The following is a 19,884-nucleotide window of genomic DNA, read 5'->3' as shown; positions in this document are numbered from 1 at the left end:
TGTCTCGACGTCGAAGCAGTCCTCGACGTCGACCTCATCCGAGGTCTCGACGTCGGTCCCCTCGACGTCGAACGGTGACGTCACTTCGACCCAGAGCTCTGGGACGATGGGGAACATATGGTGGTCAACCCCCTCGACGCCGACGTCAAGGCTATCGAGGTCGACGGAGATCTGTGCCGTTTTCTGGCCTTGTCGTCACTGGGAAGCCCCCCAGAGGCTGAAGCATGGGCAGAGGACGAAGTCCCTCCATGCCCAGACCCACCTTGGTGTTGCTGTCTCCTCTGCTCCAGTCCTTGGAGCCGGATCTTCTCTCTGTCCTTCAGGGTCCTCCTGGAGAATTGTTGGCAAATTCCACAGTCTTCAGGGACATGGGAAGATGGGAGACAGAGGATATAAACCCTGTGAGGGTCTGACTTTGCCTTCTTCCTGGCACACTCCGGGCACTTGTCGAACAAGGCAGGCATATTCGACAAAAGAGTGGGCAAAACTGGCCAAAAACTCCAGAAACAGGTAGAAGAAACAGTCAGATGTCGAGTGAAACACTCTAAACACTTTAAAAGTGCCCAAAAATTGAAAAACACCCAAAAAAGGGGAGCTCAATGCTCCAGGATCCTGTAAGCAGGAGCCGGAAAAAAGAACTGAAAGTAAAAGGAGTTCGCCGTGCATCATGGGATACCGAGGGTCTCTGGAGAGTTCCTTAAAGGCACGATATCCCTTTTCCAGACATATAATGGCAGCCTATGGGGGGCTTGTCTGTCCATCCCTTCCTCTCTATCATTCCAAGGATTTTGTGAAGGTGAAGTTTCTCTATGGGTGAAACTTAACAGACTGTGTTAAATGTGATGTTGGTGGAATATCCTTTGCATTTCTAGTTGAAGTACTGGACAGTGTAGCCTTGTAGGTATAGGCTGCATTATTGTCTTTAATTTTCTCTTAAGTGTCTATGCAGGACTGCACTGAAGACAGCTTAAGAGATTATTTTTGATTACTCCGGGGTCCACGCACATGGGCGGGACTATTCACTAGATTATGACTATACACAGAGATCCCCTACTACAGAAGAAGATGGGATAGTTTGAGGGGGTGGGGCGATAGAAGTAGATAAGATATTTTGAGGGGGCAGACAGAGAAAAATCAAGAATCCTTTCTGAGAGAGAGCATTCAATCTGCCACCCGTCCCCTTTAGAAGTGATCAATCTTAGGTAAAAAGGAAATCTCCGTAGCTGCGATCTGTCAACCCAAAGCTTCTCTTGGGGGAAGAAATCTTCTGAATGGAAGGAGTGTTTGGACTCCACACTTGTTCCCTCACTGACCTCTATCTACGGAACAATTAATGACTTAATTTAGCAGCACAAAGTTCAAAAGTTACTAAAAATGCAGCGACAAGTGTCACTGTGCGCTGCAAGGCCCTTTACAAAACTGGACTGGTCAACTAGCTGTTGCTTATTGCTATAGTCGAGTGTTAAACTGGTACTAATGAGGTGCAACCAATGACCAGATAGTGTTACTAAGTTTAAAAATGACTAAATAATGAAGTAATACTATTGCAAAATGTGCCTCATTATGCTGCATAACTTGCCTCTTCTTGCCGCATAATTTACTCAAACCTGCTGCATAATTGCCTGCAATATTCCACTGGCCCTGGCTATCATTTGTACCCTCGCCATGCACTGCTTATGACCTGACATATTAATTCAATGATGACACATCAAATGACATCACTAATGGCATCATGCAATGAATGCCAGGGTGTGATACATGTTTTGTATCACATGGATGCATTCATTAAGCTACACCTAAACACAATTTTCTAAAGCTTCTCTACTGCTGATGGGTGGAACTTTTTGCAAAATGGACATAAAACATATCTGGGGAATTCAGACACATTTATTAGATAGTATTTTTTCTTGGTATGTAGGTGTTCATGAAACAAAATGGCTATGTAGATATTAATGCAATTGGTAAATTATTAAACCTTGTATACTGTTCAAGAAAATAGTTGTTAATTATTTATCTTAATGAGACATGTTGGTTAAGGACTTAGAAACCCCACTAGAACAACTCATACAATGAAAGTACAACTTAAACCATGTGTTAGTCATTCACCCATATAATCATTCATTCTTCAAGAATCTATAATGTCATAAAATGTCCAGTGAACTTCTAGAAATAGTTATTAGCACTTTATAAACCTCCAGTTTATATAAAAATGGACTATAACTGTACAGGACAACTCTTTAGCGACAGCATGAACACAGAAAGCCACAGTTAAATAATTAATTCTAAGGAAAAACTTGATTTCTCACAATGTTTGGTACAGGCCTTTGATTTAAGGAACAACCTATTTGAAAAGTACGTCTGCAACGCACACTGGCTGTGCTCAGTCTCTGCCTTGTTTAAATGCAGTTCTGCTTGCACCTAAAACTTCACTGGTAGCTAAAGAGTGCACCCCTCTTTTACCATACGTAATGAGATTGGCTCCAGCACTACACACTTTCTACAGTGCACGTGCACACAAGCACAGAGGTTTCTGAGCCCTTCATTCCATACTGTCCCTTGTAAAATGATCCACTGATTTATAGATTAATTTGAAGAGCATTAGCGTGGACGATGTGTGCGCTGCCATCAATTATTTTATATAACATGTCATGAGTGATGTAATATTAAGTGAGGTCATATGCAGTGCTTGGCGTGGCACAAGATATTGTTAGCTGGCTGAGCTATAACTGGAGAATTTCAGTGTATTTTTCGGTGTTAAAACATTACATCATGTGTGACATGGTCACTTAACTGTAACATCCCTTTGACTTTTTTTCCCAGTGAATTTCTGAGCTTAAAAAAATTTAACTTAAGGTCTTTTTTACATACCAAATATGACATTACTTTAATCTTTGTTTTTTCAGTACATTTGAGGTTTTGTTAATGCAAGTTACGTTTTGTTTTCCCATACCCAACTATAACATCACTTTACCTTTCTTTTTTTAGTAATTTTTTTTATCGTATTCAGCCAACTCTAAGCTGTGGAAAACTTTCCTCCGTGTACAACAGGGAAGTTGGCAGTATTGCTTGGAGTCCCAAGCCATGCTCTTCGGCCAAAAGCCTCCATGGGCAGCCAACCTGCTACTGTGCATGGCTTTTTAATCCAACCAGTCCTTATTTACACACAATGTGTGATTGTGTGCAGAAGAGATTATATATATTTTTTTTGTTTGTGCGTTTTCACATTTTTGCGCTGCTTTCACATTTTTCTTTTAACAGTTTAGAGATACTGTTTTCATAATTTTGTGGATAAAATTGTGCTAGTTTATTTTTTCTCCTCTTTTTAGACTTTTTTTAACAATTTTTTTTTTTTTTTTTTAAACATGATGGTGTAACAAATTTTTTTTTTTTACTTCTGTGTTTCATACACATTTTTATGGTGTGGGTGTCCATAGCTTCGGCATAACATGTTTTTATTACACTTGCCCGAGGACACAAACATCCAACCTCCCCAGGTGGCATTAATTGCAATATGTTGTGAAATACTGCACATTGCAGTCTTGCTCTTCTGCTCATCATTTTAGGGGATCACAGGGTGCTCTTCAAACTCCTTTAAGCTGGGCAGACGCAAAGTCATTTAGGCAAACTCTCTTATGTGCTTCCACGTACCAGAAGTGCCCATGCATTAGTGTCCAGAATTGTTGCGCTTAAATTCTTGCTTGCAGAACATGCACGTTACATTTCAGGCATCAAATATTTTTGCCCTGGTGTAAATATAAAGACCTTCCACACAAGTGACCTTCCATACAAGTGAGTCCTCCTCAAGACTACTCGATAGTGGTGCTCAAGATATTAAAGTCACTACATCCTGGGGTGACGCAGGAACAAAACTATTACATAGTCATCCTGGGATGACGCTAATAAGCTAGGCCGAGTGCTTGCACTGTTGAATGTCTCACAAGTTTTTTCAGACACCACGTCTGTGGATAGGACTTCTTCCAGTTCCCTTCCTGAAATGCTAATGGAAATTAATAGCTAACAACTCACTATCCGCTTTTTCTATAGCATGAGGGCTTGTTTTAACTACTATCCACTTCCTGCCCAATGAAATAGTTTCCTTTGTATATCTTTGACCTTCCACTAAGTATGCAGTACTCCTGCTGGACCAATAAAGCCAATGAGGGAGTGCCGCGTTACTCCTGCAGGGCCTTTATTTTATTTTCTGGGTCCTGTGGGTCTTCAGTGTGGCACAAACGTTTTTTTCAAAGTGTGTTCACTATGAAGCGATACTTTTATTTCAACTTCGAGCTCTGAGGTTTCCTCACAGGCCAGATTAGGAAAGGTGTCTTGAAGGTTTTATTGAATAGTCTTAAGATGTCGGGGTGCCTAAAAAATGTACTGTAGGGAATGTGATAGGCAGAAAAACACTTTTCATTGGCTGTAATATGCGAGACGTATTTACAGGAAGTTCCCACCTTCTTGCTATTATTAGGGAGTGGTACAATATACACACCCGCTCCAGTCTGTACTATTTTGTACCAATCTTGGAATTTTTGGGGGGATTGTTCGAAAAATAATGGCATTTGGAGAACAGGACTCTGAACACAACTCGGGAGATGGAGAGCAGCAGGAAGACCCATGGATATCCTCCCAATCCATTGTCTGGGACGGTTTACATATTCCGCTGGGAGAAAAAAAGTCTCAGTCAAGCTGGTGACCTGGCTTTATTGTGGGTACAGTGGCTGCCGCAATCTGAATTTCAGTGTTAGATGCAGGAGGACACTAGGGATTACCATAGTACACTCACCGTAAATAACACCAGACCGGTAAGTTTGGCCCGGGACCTTTTACCTTATTGGTGGGGGCGTGCCCAAGAGTCATTCCCAACTACTAGCTTCTCTCGGGGCACCCACTTTCTGGACCAGAAGAAGATCAAATGAGGACTGAATCTGGTGGCTGTGACCTGAGAGGAGACCTTCTACCCCTTGTAACCAGAGAAAAGTGTGCTCCAAGGGTCATAAGGCTGTCCCTTGTTCAAGCTTCAGGGAACAAACAGGCTGCAAAAGGCCTTTCCTTGGAAGAACCCAGCTGAACAGTGACAACTGGACTCAGATGGACAGGACCCTACCGTTGGCATCTCCCAGACTCCCTGCAAGCCTTTATTGGGGGGCTTTAGATGTATATTCCTGTGGTGGATTGGGATTTAAAGGACTATGTCAGAAGGCAAGTCTTTTGACAGGAAGAACCTGGTTGGAGTATCTGACCCACGCTCCATCGCAGTCAGCCTCACATTGCGCCTAGGTTCCGGTCTTGAGTGACCAGTGCTATTTCTAATTCACACTTTAAACATTCATCTCCCACGTTCTCCTTATTGGAACTTTGTCATTGTGTCATTTTGTTAAGTAAATTCTGGTCACATTTTCTAATTTGCTGTGAGATTTTTTATTATTTTGCATTCGGAGTTCATACTGTTTTGATACTGCATACATTCTTTATACATTGCCCTCAGGTAAGCCTCTCGGTTCTGTGCGATAGCTGCAAGGAGGATGAGCTCAGGGTAATAAAGTGACTTTAAAGGTGCACCCTGACTACGTTTGTGATTATTATTTGAGGTGGGTAGCCAACCACCCCTAATAATAATACAATAAGTAAGGGGCAAAATGTTGGACCTTGCTTGTAAAAGACTCAATGACCCATGCCCAAGTCATTAGAAATTGAATATTTTGTGACTAGTGCTTTAGCATCTACGGACAGGCCAAGATATAAGGCCCTGATGTCAAGGCACCTCCCTGAGTGAACCTTGGAGTCTATTGCTCATTGATATAGCAAGACATTGTGAAGTTGTGGGACCAAAGAGGGCATATAGAGAGACTCCATGATGTATATTAGGATTAGTAAAATACCCTACTAATGCAGGCAGTTTTACATGATTTTAGCTGGAAGGAAATTCAGCAAAAGAGGGCACTGGGTGATGTGTGTGCAAGCAAGGGACAAAGCGGTTAAGGATCAGAGAGATACGATCCACATTCCTTACAACACCCGATTTAAACAAATAAAGGACTGCCTGCAGCAAATAACCCACTGGGGGGAGGGGAAGAGGGGGGGAGAGAGAGACAGAGACGGAGAGAGAGACAGAGAGAGAGACAGAGAGAGAGACAGAGACAGAGACAGAGAGAGAGAGAGAGAGACAGAAAAGAAGAATTGAAAGACAATCTGGATTCTAGAAATATGTGAGTAAGATGGAAAGAAGACCAGATCTGGTTTTAGAGAGGTTGGAACGCAGCCCACCTGTTTCCGTCCGCGGCTACTGCTCCTGCTGGAAGCACTGGAGTGTAGCTCCTCTTGACTGGGCAAGCTTACAATGTTCTCTGTTGCCTCTGTTGATGCCAGATGCTCCCCTTCTGTAATTTTTGCCTCTACAGTTTTTCTTGCATTTTTCCGCTGGGACCCTCTTCCTCTGATTTGTGGTGCCTCTGGCTGTATTGCCTCTGGCTGGTTCTTTGCTTTCTTCAAGGTAGCAGCCTGCTTCTTCTGGGATATCGCGCCTTCTGATGCAGCACTTTCCACATTTTCCTGGCTCTGGCCATTCTCAGCCTCATCAATGGCGACAGCAGCCGCTGCACCTTCATTAGGTGCAGTGTTGTTCCTCCTCCTCTTCTGTTCAGTGCTTCCTGCTTGTTCAGCACTGTCCTGGCCTCCCTCCTCACTCTTGTTTTGCCTCTTCCTGCGACCAGTAGCTCCCCCTTTTAAGTCGGCCTCTTGAAGACGGGTGCTTGAGGTGACAGCAGGCTGCGACACAACAGCTTCTTCACTTGAAGTACTTATCCATTTTCTCTTCTCATTGATCCTATCCTCCTGCTCAGCTTTGCTGAAATCATTTTTCTTGATCTCAGCATCCGGCGTCTGGGGATCATCTGCTTCTTTGCCTGCAACTTCCAGATTTCTCCCACTCTGGCTGCTATGTGCCTCACCATTTGCAATGGCTATATCAGAAACAATCCCTTCAGATAGTTTAGTATGCTTGGAGCTTTGTGCTTGTTCATCTCTGTTGTCTGCTGCCACATCTTTCCCCGTCTGCTTCCTTCTTCGCCGCCCAGTTGCCTTTACAGTTTTTCCAAGTTCTCTTAAACTGCTCTCGTCACCGGCAGCAGAAGAGGCTGCACTATTTGTGGCAGAGTTGGTCTCGTGTATCTTCTGTTCGCTGTTTACACTTAGGCTGAGGTTGCTAATCTCTTCCATTGTTTCTTCACTTTGTTTTGTGGCACTTTGCTTCCTAGAAGTTCGGGGGGCCAAGGTAGAGTTTTGGACCTCTTCTACTTCTGAAGCTGCTGCTGTACTTCCTCTTTTTGGACGTGCTCGGCAGAGTTGGGCATTTTCCCGGACCTCTTCTGCTGCTTCTGGCCCAACCTCTATAGTTCTTCTTTTCCTAGAGTATTTGGATGCTACTGTCTCTTCAGCGACCACTATATCTTCAGAAGCATCTATGGCCTCTCCCTTTTCAGAAGCTTGGGAGGCTGTGGTGGAGGCGCCGGTCACTACAGTACCTTTCTTCCTAGATGTTTGGAGGGCATCTCTTGTCTCTTCTACAGTCTTTCTGGTTCCTCTCTTCTTCATGACTTGAGTATCTAAGTCCATTCCAGCCTCTACTTCAACTTCCTCTTTCGCCTCTCTTTTCTCGGTTTGGAGAACATCTAGTCCTTTTTCTTTACCAACTGTCCTTCTCTTCCTAGCTGCTTGGGCATCTAAATTGGTGGAGGTCACATTATTTATCACTTGCTCACCATCGCTCACTGTTCTCCGCTTCCTGGGAGTTCGAGTAGAAACATTTTCAGTCTGGTCGCTTGTTGCGGTCTGGATACTCGTCACTGCCTGTTCTGCACTGAGGTCTTCCACCTGATTATTTGGCACAGCTTGTTCTATGCTGAGGGCTGCAGCATGACTGTCTACCAGCTCTTCTTTCTCAACAGCACCCCCTGCTTGACTGTTTGTCACCCTCTGTACGCTAGTGGGTGGCGGTTGCTCAGGTGGGCAAGTCCTTCCTTCATGACTGCTGCTTGGATGACTGTTTTTAGTCTTTGCCTCCAGTGTTTGCTCAGAGGTTAGGTCTGTGGTTGTGCTCACTTCGGATGGGGTTTCCAGTTCTGTAATCTTGGTTGCTTCGATGACGGGAACTTTCTTTGTTCCTTTGCGTGCACCTGATGCCTTAGGCTGATCCTGCTCTTCCTCCAACCCTTCCTTCTCCACAGGACCTCCTCTCCTTGTTCTTCCACGCACAGATAGTGTTGGTGTAACCACTTCTTCAGTCGTACTGCCAATAACAGATTTCCTGGACCGAGAAACTCTGGTTGGAGCGGGTAAGTCCACTGGGGCAACTACTGGATCCTGCTGTTTTTCACTAACATCACTGGAAACGACTTTCTTCTGCCTCCCTCGGCCCCGTACAGGAACTGACTCAGACTTGGACTCTTCCCTGTTCTCTGCTTCTGTGGCAGGTGCCTTCTGCCTGTTTCGATTTCCACTAGTTTCTGGCTCAGCTAGAGTCATAGATTGCTCGGTCATTGGCAGGGCAGCAGCCTTCTCACCTCGCTTTGCATTTCTTCTCTGCATCACTGGTGTGGCTGTCGAGTGACTGCTACCATGTCCAGCAATGCTTGCTTCTTCAGCATCAGTCGGATCCATACAAGAAGCTACTGCAGCTGCAAGAGGTGGATCTCTGGAAGCCTTTTCAACAGAGGTCGGTGGTGGGTTACTGATCCTCTCTCCTTTTTCCAAAACATGAATTTGGTTACTAGTTACAACTTGTGCATCATCAGTACTTGGAGGTTTGGAATCAGGCGCTTCCACGTGAGTAGCAGGAACGCGAGTAGATTCTGGAGTATCTACACTTAGAGTGGCTGATACTTCTATACCAAGAGCAAGGGAGTCTGTGGTCACCGCTGCTTCAATGCACACTTTTGGTATACCATGCCCAGTAAGCGGGTCAGCCTCAGAAGCACCTTCATACTCTGGCTCTTCGATGGCAGCTCGTCTTCTTAGGCCCCTACCACGCCTGCCTTTCTTGCCAACTCTGTCATCTTCAGTCTCCTCAAGAGGCTGCACCTCCTGTCCTGGGAGATTCTGACCCACTGTGTCATTCATTTTCTTACTCCTGGCTGGCGTTGATAATGTAGCAGAGGCTCTTCTTGCCAGCCGGCCACGGGCAGTTTGTGGACCATCGTTAGCTTTGGGCTCTACTTCTAGGACCTAAAATGAAACACACACAAAATAAGCTACTAATGTCTAATGTGATACTGTTGACACGATGGCCATGATAGCCATGGTGGTGTGCCAAGCTATGGGAGGTAATTCTATTAGGGTTGGGCTCTGGTTCACAGAATTGATGAGTGGGCACTTCTGTACTGGCACATATACTCACAAAAGCAGACAAATTTGATATTAATGAGTGTAGAAGAGGTGCCAAGTAGTGAGGATACACTTCAGACTAGCTTATTCAAACAGGGATTACCCGCACAACCCAGGCACTATAGAAACCTAGCCTTCAAGAGTAATAAGGGGGGAGGACAACATAAAAAGGCCCATAGGTGTTGTTGGCCTGCTCATAGAACAGAATATAATAAAAAAATATCACAATATAAAAATATGGCAGCAAAAAATATTGTGGTCCTAAATATCGTCTTTACAAAGTACAAAAATATCGTCTATAACATTTACATATTACAGAAAGTATATATATTTAAAATTATGATCACTGCATCAAAATTACATAATATACATATAAATAAAAAATTTAAAAAAATTAAAACGTAAACAAATAAATACAACATATAAATTGAAATTAAAAACAAATAAACACAATTTAAAAAAATTGTAAACACAAAACATGTAGATATAAAAGCAAACATTTTAATTCCACAAAATCATAAATTCAAGAATATGACACTTATTACTAAGAAAGTTAAAAAAGTAAAATAAAAATATAAACATTGCAAAAAAGAAAAAAAAACTAACAGAAAAGTGAAAAACAAAATCCAAAATACGAATATAAAACATTATAAAACAATGAATGAAAATCGTTGCAACTTAGAGGAGAGGAAAGGAAAAATATTTACAATTTTATGTACAAACTAATAAACATGAAAAGCGAAAAAATCTCTCACAAACAATTAAACTAAATTAAAATTAAAACATAAAACTAACTTAGCATTCCGACCTCAACAAAAATTTCTAAAAAGTGTTTACATTTGGAGAAATAAAAACTACTCTTCCCATTCCAACCTAACAGCAGGAAACATGTTGAATGGGGTGGAGTGTGAGGGAGGGCAGTCAGATTTACTCTTCATACTACAACCAAAGCAACAGTATGGAAAGTGTGGAACTTTGAAGGGGTTAAATTAAATATTCTCACTCCAACCTAACTAATTGAAAAGAAAGTGTTGGAAAAAATATATAATGAATATATTATATATATATATATATATATTTCTTTTATTTAAACTTTACAATAAATCTTTGCTTTGTGACTTACAGAGTGTGACAACAGGGTCCACCTTCTTGGAGCATCCCATGTAGAGATCGACTACCATATTATGAGCAAGATGGTTGTCTTCCAAGATTTTGGGCCTGCACTTCAAATTGAAACCAAATGCTAAAATAAATGACCCTACAAATGATAGTGGGGATGTGTTGTACTTAAAATGCATTCTCAATGAGAAATTGCTGCATGAATGTATTAGGGGCGGTGCGAGGTTGGCTGCCATGACCGCAGGACAAGTCTACCTACATGATGATATATATGCTTGTCTCTCTCATGAGCTTATCTTTACAGGATCGGTCGCAATAAGTGACTCTCTCCATGACTGAAAGGTTTGCAAGTACAAACTTCTATTCCGCATGCCGTAGCGTACAAGCTCTAATGAAAGCCATTTTGACCCTTACTTAGATAGATGGCTGAAACATGTTGACCGATTTAAGGATAACTGGGATCAACTTAAACCCAAAAGTATCCACCACTGTTTTTAAATTTTGACCAGGTTACTATTTGTGGTAGGAGTACCTGAGCCAATTTTAAAATCGCTATTCACCACCACACACGGTCACAATCACAAGAAAACCATCTCCGCTGTAATTAGGCATCATAGTACAGCCTGGAAGCAATCAATCAATCAGGGGGAATTGTAAGCGCGCTACTCACCCGTGAGGGTCTCAAGACGCGGGTGGTGGGGTAAGCAGCTCCATTCAGTCAAAGAGCCAGGTCATGAGTGTCTTCCTGAAGATGTTCAGGGAAGGGGCACATCAGATGTCGATCGGGAGCACATTCCAGGTCTTGGCCGCGATGTAGGAGAAGGCGCTTGCACCAGTTCATGCTCTGCGGATGTGCGGGGTTTCGGCAAGGTCGGCGGATAGGAGGTTTCTCCTGGGTACGTGGAAGGAGATTTTCACGTTGATGTATTGGGGTCCGGTGTTTTGGAGGCATTTGTGGGTGAGTATCTTGAAAGTAACTCTCTTCTCAACGGGGAGCCAGTGGAGGTTGGGAGGGCTGCCGAGGGCGGTGGGCCACTAAGTGTTGTCCCATGCAGAGGGGCAGGGTCGGAGGACTAGGACCTCTGTGTTCTCCAAGCTGAGTTTCAGGCAGCTTCTGCTCATCCAGGATGCAACCTCCTTCATTCTTTCCTGGAGTGGAGTCTGGTGGTAATGGGGTCCTTGGTGAGGGAGAGATGAGCTGGGTGTGGTCGTCATAGGATACTATGCCAAGTTCGTGCAGTCGAACGATGGTGGCGAGGGAGGCCATGTAGATGTTGAAGATGTTTGTATTTTTAACTCACCACGCTTGCAAAGCATTTCTGTGCACTTGCTTGCCCCTGATCGGCCCGCGCAGCTGACTAACGCTGCCGCGAAGCCTGACCTGATCACTCCTCCTGACGCCATTACCGGCGAGGACAGAGGCCACGCCCCTTTCTCAGGCCACGCCCACTGCCGCTGGTACATAAAGACGCTGAATGCAAGCACCTTAATCACAAGCAACCTATCTCCTGAGGCGGAAGCCGGGAGGGTGAATTTGCGCTATTTTTAAAAAACAAAACGATTGTCACTTAACTTTGTATTTTTAACTCACCACGCTTGCAAAGCATTTCTGTGCATTTGCTCGCCCCTGATCGGCCCGCGCAGCTGACTAACGCTGCCGCGAAGCCTGACCTGATCACTCCTCCTGACGCCATTACCGGCGAGGACAGAGGCCACGCCCCTTTCTCAGGTCACGCCCACTTCCCCCCACCCCCTGCCTCCGCATAAACCATGTGCATCCACCGGAAGCGCAGCGGGAGCGCCTAAGGCAAACCCGTCTGCGCCCGTCCGCACCAGACCGAGCCCAGTGCCCGGGACCCCTGCATCGGTCACACCTCCTCTCCTGAGGTACACCCAGGAAACCCTCCTCAAACTCAGGGGCTCTTCCTCCGCTCCCTGTCGCAGCACTATCTCCCTAACGGAAGGACATTCCTGCTGCGTAAACTGTCCATATAGGCTCACCCCACGACTCCCCCTAAAACCACGCTGGCTTAATATGGCTCTACTCAATTGCAGATCCCTCCCGAAACACCAAGCAGAAATTAACATGCTTCTGCAGGATTCTGAGATCGAGATCCTCTTTCTCACCGAAACTTGGATCAACCCCAACTCTGACCCAGACATTATCCAAACACTCCCCCAGGGCTATCTTATCAAACACCAGGACAGACCCTCTGGGACGGGAGGTGGGATAGCAATCATCTACCGTTATCATCTGGCGTGCCATTTTAAGGACAGCCCAATTCAGGACTGTGAAAATGCCCAGTTTTCTATCCACTTGCCACCATCCACAACTCTCTCGGTGATATTAGTCTACCGTCCCCCAGGACAGCAACGCCTTTTTTGCGACTCCCTTGTGGAATCCATCTCCACTCTTGCCTGCCTGACCCCCAACTTTACGGTCTTAGGAGACCTAAAGCTCCATTTCGATGACCTAACAAACAAAACAGCCGCTGACCTTAAAGATGACCTAGCCTCCCTTAACCTACACTTGAAAAGCAACCAGCCCACCCACTCCAAGGGCCATTTGTTGGACCCTATATTCACAAACCTCACGAGACTACTCGTGAATACCCCCATCCCTGTCCCCTGGTCAGACCATTTCTTAATCCCCTTTAAGCTTCAACTCTCGGCTGAAGCACCGGAGAGGCCTCCTCCCCAAGCACCATCCCGCCCGTGGCAAAAACTGGATACGGCCTCATGGGCCCAAGCACTTGCCTCCGCCTTACCAGTGCTGGACCCGGACCCCTCCAGAGCAGACGCTCAACTACGCAGCTGGATCGATCAATCCCTGGAAGCGATCCTCCCCGTCAAACCCCTCCCCAGTAAGAAGAAAACCTTCAAATCTCCGTGGTTCACCCAAGAACTACGCCTACTCAGAAAAAAGTGCAAAAAGCTAGAGCGCCTTTGGAGAAAGGACTGGGCAATTGAAAGCAAAAACTAATACAGGTCCGCCATGAAGCAATACAAAACCGGCATAAAAAACACCCAGGCAACCTTCTTCGAGAAAAAAATACTAGCTGCAGCTAACTCTGCCAAAGAAACCTATCGCATCGTACGCCTTCTCACTAAAACTCCAGACCCTCTACCCACACCAAACCAATCGGGCACCAGATGCAACCAGCTAGCTGAGTTCTTTGCAACAAAAATCAATAATATCCTCAAATCCCTCCCATCTCCCATTAGCTCCCAACTCCCCCCTACCCCCTTCCCCTGTGCAGAGGCTCCACGCCTCCAAACATTCTTCCAGATCACCACAGAGCTTTTCCTGACCATTTTACAATCCGTGAAAAGCGGGGCTCCATCAGATCCAGCTCCTATGAGCAAATTAAAACTGATCGCCGCCACTGTCGCCCCTCCATTCACCCAATTGATTAACGCTTCCCTTGCACTAGGCATTGTTCCAGTCAATTGGAAAAAAGCTACAGTAAGGGCACTTCTTAAAAAAAACCATCTTGATCCAACGGACCCATCCAATTTTAGACCCATCTCTCTCCTCCCGGCCATCAGCAAAGTGGCCGAGCGAATTGTCAACCAGCAACTATCCCTCTTCCTGGAAACCAACAATCCCCTGCGCCAATCTCAGACAGGGTTTAGACCTGGACAGGGAACAGACACCGCACTACTAGCCGTGGTCGAGGAGGCAAGAACCATCATAGACGCAGGAGGATCAGTAGCAGTGATCCTCCTCGATCTGAGTGCCGCCATCGACACGGTGGACCATGCCATCCTCATCCACCGGCTCAGCTTGGTAGGAGTTTCTGGCACTGCCCTGTCCTGGATCAAATCCTTCCTTGAAGGCAGAACCTTTCAGGTGTCCGAGGGCACAGTTATGTCCAGAGCTCTTCCCCTCCAGTGTGGGGTCCCCCAGGGATCCTCCCTGAGCCCCACACTTTTTAATGTCTACATGTCACCCTTAGAGGACATTATAGCCCCATTCGGCATAAAAACAGTCATGTATGCCGATGACACCCAACTGGTAGTGTCCCTAAACCAGTCGAGTAAAAACCTGGACAACCTGGCAGCATGTCTGGAGAACATCTTCCACTGGATGTGCGAATCACGCCTTAAATTAAACGGAGAGAAATCAGAGATCCTCCTCTTGGGAAACCCACGCAAACTCCCTCCTTCCCTCTTGTGGCCACTCTGCATGGGATCACCTCCCACCCCCAAATCAGAAGTTAAGAGCCTCGGTATCTGGTTGGACCAAGAGCTTAACTTTAAAGCCCAGGCCAGAAAAACCACAGGCATCTGCTTCGGTCTCATTCAAACAGCACGGAAGATCCTCCACCTGATTACCTTCCAATCCAGGAAATTGCTCATGCAGGGGCTGGTGAACTCCAGACTAGATTACGGAAATGCCCTTTATCTAGGGGCCCCTGCATCAGTCATTAACAGACTGCAATATGCCCAAAACGCGGCTGCCAGACTCCTAACCGGGACCACATCCATATACTCCGCCAAACCGGCCCTCAAAAGCCTACACTGGCTCCCGATTAAGGAAAGGATCACCTTTAAGACCCTTTGCATTTCACACAAAATAATGCAAGGCAGAGGCCCGCCGATCCTTAGATCCCTCGCCAAACCCCATCAGTCGAACAGACAACTCAGATCAGACTCTCTCTCCCTGGCCAGCATCCCCAGAATAAACAAGCATTTACAATGCAATGGTTTCGCCTTTGTTAAAGTTAGAGCTATTGGCATTGCTCTTGACATTATTTTTATTTATGTTTTTTTAACATAAATAAATGGCATTGTCATTTACAATGCCACTAGCTTTATCTCTCGCAAATGACACACACAGAGCCCCCCACACACACACCCACACAGAGCCCCCCACACACACAGCCACACAGAGCCCCCCACACACACACCCACACAGAGCCCTCCACACACACAGCCACACAAAGCTCCCCACACACACAGCCACACAGAGCCCCACACACACACAGCCACACAGAGCCCCCCACACACAGCCACACAAAGCTCCCCACACACACAGCCACACAAAGCTCCCCACACACACAGCCACACAAACCGCTCCACACACACCCACATGGCACAAGCAGGCAACAGGGGCACATGGAGGCACAAGCAGGCAACAGGGGCACACGGAGGCACAAGCAGGCAACAGGGGCACACGGAGGCACAAGCAGGCAACAGGGGCACACGGAGGCACAAGCAGGCAACAGGGGCACACGGAGGCACAACTATCGAATCGCTGATTCTAAGCAAATCAAACAAGCCTTGGAAAGAACCTTTTTTTTGTTTTGTTTTTTAACACTGGGTATCGCTCTGATACGACATTAATGTTTCACATTAATGTCGTTTCAAGTTCTTAGTGGGAGGCAGCATTTTACTTTCGATTGCAAAATGACACACTGTTGAAGTTTCACATCGTGTGACGTAAGCAGACAGTGCCAGTAAAGAGAAGTCAGGCCATGTGCAAAAGGAAGTGAACACAACAGGATGTGAGTATATACATGGGAGGGGGCATCCGATCCAGTGAGAATGTTGAGAATCCAGAGTAGAATGCAGAATAGAGGAGTGGGCAACACCCCAAGGACAGTGCAGACCACTCTACACACGGCAGAGCATTAACAGAGAACACAGAGCAGGTGGGACAATGCAAATCACAGGGCAAGGAAAACTCGAGCCCAGAGTGCACAAGACAAGTAGCAGTGCTGAAGGCACTGTGCGTGCACCAAAAGTCTGGAGTGTGCAAGGTGTATGCCAACCAACTGCAGAATGTACTGGGCAAATAGCACTGCTCAATGTACCTAATATACTAGTCATCTAGTGCAATGCATTGGGAAGTGCACAATGCCATGCAAAATATGCGTCAGAGCCTGTGGTATAGTGAAGTACAAAGGGCAGATATAATGCAGGGTGGTTGAGAACACGCAGGAACACTTGACATGCAGTAGCACCTTGTAGGGTTTTCTGTATATGGAACATAGCACGATTCGTAGTACAGCACATTAAACCAGATATGACATAGGGGCCTCAGGTACAATGGTAAAACAACACTAATTATATCCGGTGCCAGTACACAGCGTACAAAGCACAACAGAGGCCCACGTGCCCGATGCAGGTCCAATGACACAGGGTTCACGGATCAGGGTGCCCGACCATCCGCATAAAGCAGGGCAGAGAGCACAAAGCCGGGCTCCGTGCGCTGCCTGTGCCCCTCGCACACACCTAGGCCCTTCAGCCACTACACACTGTGAACACCGAGGAGGGGCTCCCCGAGGACCGGGGCGAGAGGGCATCACTCACCGGTGCAGCACCAGGAATCTGGTCCGGCCATGACGGACGGCTCTCTGTTCCAATGGCTATCTTCCATTTATGGAGCTAGCCAATGGAACAGAGGGCGGATTCCCGAGCAACATACTGTTATCATTAGATTTCTCCTGCGCAAAAGCTGCTTGCGCAGGAACACTTGACATGCAGTAGCACCTTGTAGGGTTTTCTGTATATGGAACATAGCACGATTCGTAGTACAGCACATTAAACCAGATATGACATAGGGGCCTCAGGTACAATGGTAAAACAACACTAATTATATCCGGTGCCAGTACACAGCGTACAAAGCACAACAGAGGCCCACGTGCCCGATGCAGGTCCAATGACACAGGGTTCACGGATCAGGGTGCCCGACCAGCCGCATAAAGCAGGGCAGAGAGCACAAAGCCGGGCTCCGTGCGCTGCCTGTGCCCCTCGCACACACCTAGGCCCTTCAGCCACTACACACTGTGAACACCGAGGAGGGGTTCCCCGATAACAGGGCGAGAGGGCATCACTCACCGGTGCAGCACCAGGAGGAGGGGGACCCGCCGTGGAAGCTGGGTGAGTCGGGGGCCAGGCAGACACTGGAGACGAGATGCGGGCACTCCATGACGGTGGATCCAGCTGCTCTCACTGTTGTCAGGCCGAGCATCGCTCACCGGTGCAGCACCAGGAGGAGGGGGACCCGCCGGGGAAGCTGGGTGAGTCGGGGGCCAGACAGACACTGGAGACGAGATGCGGGCACTCCATGACAGTGGATCCAGCTGCTCTCACTGTTGTCAGGCCGGGCAGCAAAACAAGCATAAGAGTTCGTGAAAACAAGCCCACAATACCTAACGCACTCACCGGACTGCTCCCAGGAGGCGGCGGGGGCGCTTGCGGTGTCCTTCCTCTGCCAGGGCCTGGGCTCTCTTCTCGGGTGCCGCGGGCGGGGCTCTCCTGCACCGGGGCCTCGCTGGCGGCCGCACTCCTTTTCCCCCGGGCACTTTTCCCCTGGCAAAGAACAAGCGGCGGCGGGACTTCCGGCTTGCTTGCAGCCCGACCAGATTCGGGGGCGTTCCCGGCTTTTGGCTGACATAGCATGACGTAGCCAAAAGGGAAAAATTCTCGGGAACGCCCCCGAATCTGGTCCGGCCATGACAGACGGCTCTCTGTTCCAATGGCTAGCTTCCATTTATGGAGCTAGCCAATGGAACAGAGGGCGGATTCCCGAGCAACATACTGTTATCATTAGATTTCTCCTGCGCAAAAGCTGCTTGCGCAGCTTTTTGCAGTCGAAACCTAAAAAGGCCCGCTCTGGGGGGCGATTGTTCTCCTACAATGCCCCAAAACTGTGGAATTCCCTTCCACTGTCCATCCGAAGAGAACACAATCTACTCGCCTTCCGTAAGCAATTAAAAACATGGCGCTCTTCCCATAATTCTTCACCTCCTCTTCCCCCCCTTTGGAATAATAGGTCGCCGGTCAGCGCTGGGACACCCTAGGGTAGCTACGCGCTATATAAATCCATATTCAAATTCAAATTCAAAATTCAAGAGCGTGGGGCTGAGCGACGATCTTTGGGGCACTCCGCAGTTGATTTCTGTGGGTTTGGAGAGGAAGGGTGGCAGTCTGATTCTTGGGTTCTGCCGGTGAGGAATGAGCGGATCCAGTCGAGGGCGGTTCCCTGTATGCCGGCATCGTGGAGTCTGGCGGTGAGTGTGCGTGGGGAGACGGTGTCGAAAGCTGCAGAGAGGTTGAGTAGGATCAGGGACGCAGTGTGTCCTTGGTCGAGGAGGGTGCGGATGTCGTCTGTGGCGGTGAGTAGAGCAGTCTCGGTGCTGTGGTTGCTGAGGAATACAGATTGGGGGCGAACGAGGATGGAGTTTTCTTCGATAAATTTTGTTAGTTGGGCATCGACGGTCTTCTCAGTAACTTTTGCCGTGAAGGGGAGGAGGGAGATGGGTCGGTAGTTCTTGAGGTCCGTGTGATCTGCTGAGGTCTTCTTGAGCAGGGGTCTGACGTCTGCGCGTTTCCAGTAGTCGGGAAAGATCTTGAAGGTGACGTTGATGGTGAGTCAAAGTTCTGGAGCAATGGCGGCTCTGTGGAAGACTGCAGTGGGCAGGGGTCCGTGGCGGCTCATAAATAGATATCTTTCATGGTTGAAGTGGTGTCTTCAGTGGTGACTGAGGTCCAGGAGGAGATGGTGGGCTGGCTGGCATTGCTGGTGAAGGAAGTGGTTTCGGAGTCAGATGTCTGGTCGTTGAAGTGGTCGTAGAGGCCCTTATTTTATTTATTTATTGAGTTTGTAAGGCGCTCAGCTACCCAAAAAGGGTTTCCCGGCGCCAGGACGGACATATGCGGCAAGCGGGTCCTTCAGTAGACATTACTGATCAAACAACCAGCTTCTAAGGTTTTTTCTAAAACGCATGTAGTTAGTTTCTTTATGGATAAAGGAGGGAAGAGTGTTCCAGATGGAGGGGCCCAGATAGGAGAATGATCTCCCTCCCATTCTGGAAAGTTTAACCCTGGGCACACAGAAGTTGCCCAAGGTTTCAGATCTTAAATGGCGTGAAGTTACGTAAGGGCGTACTAGTGCTTGGAGATGTTAAGGAGCTGGACCTGTCCTTGATTTTCAGATGGAATTAGGATCTGAGCTTGTTGCAGAGGACCTGGAATGGGGTGATGTCTGTGGTTTCGCTGGGGGGCTTGAGAATTTCTGGATGACGCTGAAGAGTTCCTTGGAGTTGGCAAGGATCTTGTTTTGGATGAAGGTCCTTTCGGTGGATCTGATGCGTTGGTGGTATTCCATCATGGCGTTCTTGTAGGTGGTGCGATCTTCTGATGTTTGCAGTTTCTCCAGTTCTTCTCGAGACGTCTGCAGGTGCGTCTGAATTCTTGGAGGTCAGCGGTGAACCAGGTGGTATTCCTGGGGCACAGTCTGTCGGAGTTACACAGGGGAGCGAGCTCGTCTGCGCAGTTGGAGATCCATCTGTGGAGTTCTTTGACTGCGAGGTTGGCGTTGGTCGAGGTGGTGGGGGCGTAGCGGTTGAGGGTGGAGTTGAGCTGCTCCTTAGA

General features: G+C 47.2%; 1 protein-coding gene across 1 annotated transcript in view; it reads right to left on the bottom strand.

The window, feature by feature from the left end:
* Positions 1-19,884, bottom strand: part of MDC1 (mediator of DNA damage checkpoint 1) — a 189,223-nt gene that overhangs the window by 26,490 nt on the left and 142,849 nt on the right. Inside the window, exon 12 of the mRNA XM_078641729.1 lies at positions 6,268-9,222. Coding sequence (XP_078497855.1) covers positions 6,268-9,222 — 2,955 coding nt within the window. The remainder of the gene's footprint in view (positions 1-6,267; positions 9,223-19,884) is intronic.

Source organism: Lissotriton helveticus, chromosome 5_1 (assembly GCF_964261635.1).
Source record: "Lissotriton helveticus chromosome 5_1, aLisHel1.1, whole genome shotgun sequence".
Lineage (NCBI taxonomy): Eukaryota > Metazoa > Chordata > Amphibia > Caudata > Salamandridae > Lissotriton > Lissotriton helveticus.
This window is presented reverse-complemented; position numbering and strand designations above follow the sequence as displayed.